Source organism: Alexandromys fortis, unplaced genomic scaffold (genome assembly GCF_014885135.2).
Source record: "Alexandromys fortis isolate MF-2015 unplaced genomic scaffold, M_Fortis_MF-2015_v1.1 scaffold_15, whole genome shotgun sequence".
In the NCBI taxonomy this organism is placed as follows: Eukaryota; Metazoa; Chordata; class Mammalia; order Rodentia; family Cricetidae; genus Alexandromys; species Alexandromys fortis.
This window is the reverse complement of record NW_026067911.1, coordinates 16979707-16985706: the sequence shown is the minus strand read 5'-3', so window position 1 is coordinate 16985706 and position 6000 is coordinate 16979707. Positions and strand designations below refer to the sequence as shown.

At 51.2% G+C, this 6000-nt stretch overlaps 1 protein-coding gene across 2 annotated transcripts in view; it reads left to right on the top strand.

Moving 5' to 3' along the window:
* The first annotated feature begins 272 nt into the window (after positions 1-272).
* Positions 273-6000, top strand: part of Setd7 (SET domain containing 7, histone lysine methyltransferase) — a 44695-nt gene continuing 38967 nt past the window's right edge. Inside the window, exons 1-2 of one of the 2 annotated variants that reach the window (XM_050138457.1) lie at positions 273-1076; positions 1440-1571. In XM_050138457.1, coding sequence (XP_049994414.1) covers positions 1532-1571 — 40 coding nt within the window. In that variant the 5' untranslated portion in view covers positions 273-1076; positions 1440-1531. The remainder of the gene's footprint in view (positions 1077-1439; positions 1572-6000) is intronic. The other variant, XM_050138458.1, reaches the window with a different exon arrangement.

Sequence of the window (6000 nt, the reverse complement as noted above, 5' to 3'; positions counted from 1 at the left end):
GGTACACAGTGAGTTGGTGAGTTAGAGGCCTGGGCTACAAAAGACCTTGTCTTAAAAATAAGAAGTTGGGGGGGGGGAGGGGGGGAATACTGCCTCTCCCAGGCGTTGGAAGTACTTTGAAATCCGGGCCTTGTTCACAAAATCAAATGGAACAACTTTCTTTGCTTCCTGCCCCTCCCCTCCCACCCTCCGCGGTGGCTGTTCTTGGCAGAAGGCCAGACTGGCACCCGGTAATTCCACGGTACATTGTGTACATCTGCATTCATTTAACCCGCTATTTAAAGCGGTCCTTTACTGCCACCTGTAAGACAAAGAGTCATAATGACACTCTTAAGTGACTGGGGTGGGGACCGGGTTTTCTTCTCTCAAAGACGCCTAAATCTGCCAAGTGGCTGGTACTTAGAGAAACCAGAGAAACATCTAGAGACATCACACGTACTGGACGGGAGGCGGGAGGCGAGAGGAGGCGCGCGAGATACAGGGTCCTGGCTCCAGCTCTCCACTTGGTGGCTCCGTCTCCAAGACAAGGGCGAGAGGGAACCTGCCCAGCCTCGGGTGAGGCCTGATTAACCATCCTGCTGCCATTTGAGTTTGATGAATTCCTGAATCTCCTCAGGGGACTGGAGATGCGAAAGAGGGTGGAGACTGGGGACTCCTGGGTGGGACCAGCGGTGATGGTGGTGGTGGGTGAATTCGGAGTGCAAGTCGTCCCCTAGAGTCTGGGAAACTGGATTGTGGAGACGACGCTGGGCTTTGGGGGGCATCTGCGCTCCTGTGCGCGCGGCACTTTGTAGCTCCGGGTGATGGCAAGCACGTTGAAGTGGTAGCGCGAGGGCGAAAGGAAGTCAAGGCTCAGGAGCATCAGAAAACGCTTCCTTAGCTCTGCGTGAGCTCTAGCTATCCTGCAGGGGTATAGTGGTGGGAAAACCCTGCACCGCGCATTTCCAAGTCACCGGTGGCTGCGCTCCGAGCCCCCCGCCAGCCCCAGGGCGGATACCCCAGCGATCCCCAGTGCTACTGAGCAGGAGGCGGCGACCAGGACCGCGTGGCTGTCGCGCGGCGCGCCAAGCCAAAAGGTAAACGCAGCCGGGCCTGCCCACAGCCCAGCAGAGGCGGCGCGGCCCCGAAGCGCCTTCGGTTCTAAGGATCCTCACTTCTGGGAAAGGACAGGGAACTGTCAATCAACGAGGGAGGGAGCGCACCGGCGCCGGGTGATGTCAGCGGATCAGCTGCTCCACAACAAAGAGGGGGTATTACAGGAGAAAGTTGCAGCGGCCGCTGCACCCCGGAGCCTTGGGGACCGGGGACGAAGGGAGGAGGGACGGCGGCTGCGGCAGCCGCGGCAGGCCGAGGAATTGAAAGGACTGTAGGGGGAGGCAGCGCGAACCGCCCCGACTGCTCCTCCTCTTCCTCCCCCTCCTCCTCCTCCAAACTCGCAGGGCTTAGCCCCAGCGCTCGCTCAGCCGCCGCGAGCACCCGGAGGGACGGGAACCGGCCGCACGGCCCGGTGCTGGGCAGGGTCGCAGCCGCCATGGATAGCGACGACGAGATGGTGGAGGAAGCCGTGGAAGGTACGACCGGCATTTCTCCAGGACCTGGGGGATGGGGGAGGCGGCCCCAAAGAGTGGCGGTCTGTGACTAGCGCCGGGCCGGGCCGGTGGTCACCGCGGTCCCTAAGCGGGTGGCCGGTCGCTTGGCTCGGGCGGGGGCTGCACTGCCACCGCCACGCCGCCGGGAGCGCGCGGGGCGCGGCGGGGCACAGGCGGGGAATGGGGCCCCGCGGGGTCCGCGGCCCTGGGAAGGCTCGGCCCCTGCATCCCGACGGGCCACAGCAGCATCCTCCCTGGGAGTTGCGAAGCTGCCCCAGCACCTTGGCCTCGGTCCTTGCGGGGATGGAGGAGGAGAGGGCGCCGGAGGTCAGTCTCTTGAGGCCGGCGACCTCCGCGGAGCAGCCGCGTTTCAGCCACCTCGACTTCCCCTCTCCGACCGCCAGCCCTTTCCTGGCTGAGTCGCTGCGTCCCGAGGCCATCAGGGCCCTGTCTAGGTGGGTCTCCCATCGCAGCGTACCCAGTTGCACACCACCAGGCACATGGCAGCCCCGGCCGCTCCTCCGAAAAAAGATGAAATCATTGCTAGGTAGTGCACACCGCTCCCCCACTGGGCTCGAAGGCTCGGCTTCCCGGAGGCGGCTAGCCCGGGTCGGCGCTGCCCCCGGGCGAACTCAGCCACCCGCTCCCTCCCCCTCCCTGCTTCCGAGCCGGGTGCGGGCGCTCGAGCCTGGAACGAAATTGCTGGGTGACACTTAACTTTCTGAATTCCGAGCTGTTGGCTGCGGGTGATATCACCGCCTGGGTGTCAGGTTTCTCCGCCCCTTCTCGAGCACCCCTCCCCCGACTTTTGTCGCCACAATGTTTTGCTGAGTTCCTCCGCCTCTTTTTTTCAGCCCCCAACTTCTAAAAGACGCGGTGGGGACGTTATACAATCTCGTTGTTTGTGTCATGAGAGGTTATGATTTTGTAACAATGAACGCTGTAAAACGGTCTCTAGGGTATTTATTATTTATTTTATCCTATCCCCCGATAATGTTCCCGTGATATTTTGCAAGACCTAATAGTGTTGTTCCTGGATTTGTTAAACCGGAGCATCTCAGTAAATAATTTTAAGTCGCCGGTTGAATCTGATTTTGATCTAATTTGTATAAACAGGTTCTGACAAACGATAAAGAATAAATAAAGCCACGGTGTTTCACAACGCATATGGATATGCATTTGTTAGTGCTACATTGGGAGAAATCCCATTCTGATGCGCTCATAAACATAACCGCTTTTCCAGGCTTCTGGGGGTTTAGGGTGAGATGAAGTAGAATGATTTTTTTGTTTTGAATTCTTGGAAAGGTATCCATTCTAATTTAAGTTGTAAAACTTCTTTCTTCATTTAGTTTTTAAAAACGGTCTTAAAGTGCATGGTTTTGGTTGGAACTTTAGAAGAGACTAGAAATGCGAATTTGCAGAGCTTATATTTCTCCACATAAACTCAACGTTGAGGTTTAGTAAGGCCCAGAGAACTCAGCCACCGGAAGCCTTCTTTACTTTCAAGTTATTGACTTCTTGCACCTTACTGTTAGGATAGGAAAAGCAGTTCTTAACAAATTGCTAGTGTAGCCCTCATTCCTTTCTTTTTTAAAACTGTCTGCTTTTAGTTTTTAATTTATTTTCTATTTTCATGGGCAATGATATTTTGTCTGCATGTCTGTCTGTGTGAGAGTGTCAGATCCCCTGAAACCTACAGACAGCTGTGAGCTGCCCTGGGGATGCTGGAAATTGAACCCCCGTCCTCTGGAAGAGCTGCCAGAGCTCTTAGCCTCTAAGCCATCTCTCCAGACCCTCCTCCTTCTTTTTACTATTTTTATTGTGTTGTTGTTACTTTTTGCTTAAAATTTTAAAAAACAAACCATTGATCATAGATAGTATGCAAGACTAAACCAACTCCCCCCCTCCTTCCCCGTGCTGCTGTTTAGAAAATGTGCCCTGTTCTCTATGACCCTACCACTGGCCTGTGAACAAAAACCTGGCGTGGTGGTGTACACTTGCTCAAAGAGGTAGAGGCAGGAGGATCAGGAGTTCAAGGTCATCCTCAGGGCATAGCAGATTCAAAGCAAGCCTGAAATATACAAGACCCTGTCTCAAAATAATAATCTTAAAAGTTTGTTTCCATGTGGATTATAAATTATTCCAGTGGATTCAAAACACTGAAGTTTCTTTTTTTTTTTCTTTTCTTCTTCTTTTTTTTTTTTTTTTTTTTTTTTTTTTTCCTGGTTTTTTGAGACAGGGTTTCTCTGTGTAACAGCCCTGACTGTCCTGGAACTCACTCCACAGACCAGGCTGGCCTCCAACTCACAGAGATCTACCTGCTTCTGCCTCCCAAGGGCTGGGATTAAATGTGTGTGCCACCACCACCCAGCTTGAAGTTTCTTTACATAAACAGGGAGGCTTGATAGGATGAGCAGACAGTGTTACTGTAAATCAGGAGTTCATGATTAACAACCATGCTGCAATGGCTGACTTAAACCCTGGCATGCCTTGGGCAGTCTCTCCATTTTACCTAAAAGTAAACAAGTAGAGTAGCTTTCTTGTTTTGCTTTTTGTGGTTTTATTTATTTACTTACTTTGAAACAAGATCTCTGTAGCCCACATTGGCTTCAAACTTTGAGCCATTCCTCTACCTGAGTGCTAGGATTACAGGTGTGAGCAACTATACCTGAATTTTTAAAAGAACAACAACAGCATTTCGTTTATTTATTTTGCTGTATGTGTTAGGCAGACAGTATGCCACGGAGCTACATACTCCAGCCCAAAAGTAAATCCTAAGATTTTAAAGTCCTTAGAATGGCCAGGAATAGTGGGACACTTGCTTAGTCCCAGTTACTTGGAAGGCTGAGGCAGAGAGCATCACTTGAGGCTGGGAGACTAACAGAGTTAGACCAACAGAACCTGGACCGATAGTTACATCCTATCTCAAAAAAAGAAGAAGGAAGGAAAAAAGGAAGAGAAGAGGGCTTGGTGCTTGAGAGCATTTCATTGGCTTTTACAGAGGACCTGGATTTGGCTCCCAGCACCCACATGGCAACCCACAACCACCAGTAACTCCATTCCTGTGGGCACCAACACTCACACATATAAGATAAAGTAAATAAGTCAGAAAAGAGAAAAAGATGCCTTCCGACTCATTCCAGGCTGGGATTTGCAGGGTGCCTGGAGCAAGTGTGTGCTTGCAGGAGGACACTGCTTCCTTGGCCTTTCTTCAGACATCCTTGGCCTTGGTACTTTGCACTGCTCTTTGCTTGAAGTCTAACGCACATCTCTGAACTGGTATAAACAGCTGTGAGCATTTCCTAACCCAAACTAGTCTGGGTACCTTGCTGCTTCGACACCAGCTCTGCACACGCGCCGTCTTCCCGCCGGTTCCCTTGTCACAGCTATTATTAACATCCTCTCTGTAATTGTTCGCTCTTATTGTGTGCAGCGTCTAGGCTAAGTGCTTCTCAGACATTATCCATCCAGTCTTAGGAGTTGGGTACTACATTGTCCTCATTTTACAGAGAAACTTAAAGAAGTTAAAAACACCTGTCAAAGAAGGGAGACAGGCTAGACTTGAGACGTTCCTTTGTCAATTGCCATTGTTCTTTCTAAGCCTGCCTACCTACATTTATTCCTTTTTTCCTTTCTTTCCCAACAATGTCTCAGTCTGTATTTTGTAGCCCAGGCTAGCCTAGAATTCATTATGTAGCCCAGGCTGACCTGGAACTCACTACGTAACCCAGTTCTCCTGCCTCAGCTTCCTGATGCAGAATGACAGCTTGAACTGCCATACCCAGATACATCTTCTTATCTTTTTAAGGCATTTCCCTTTAAAATTTTTTTTGCTTAGATTCATTTATTTTCTTTTATGTATATGAATGTTTTGTTTTCATGTACTTGAACATTGTGTGTCTCCTGGGACTAGCATTGTGGACATCTGTGAACCATCATGTAGGTACTAGGAATTGAACCCCAGGTCTCTGCAAGAACCGCTCGTGCGCGCGTGCACACGTGAACACACACACACCACACACCCTGAGGCCCACAATTCCTTGCAGCCTAGAGAAGTAGATAGGACAAGACTTCCCTGAAGAGGTGGCAGAATTGAGCTGAGAGAGGAGTTTGGTGAGTGAAGGTGAGCAGTGTGGAATTGTCTGGCCCATCCAGAAAATACTCTTTGGCTCTGGCTGAAACAAGGGGCTGAAAAGAAGAGATGACACCCAAGGGGGAGCTGGGAAAAGGAAGCGGGTCATAGACTGAAAGCCTAGGCTGTGGGCTGAAACCGCGGCTGTGGAGCCGGGAATAACAGGGTCAGAGTGCTACTGGGAAGTTCGGCTTTCTGATGCGCTAGGCAGTTGGAGGGCTAGAGCAATAGCTGAGGCCATCACCTACAGGCTCTTGCGGTATCAGATGTGCAGTTATG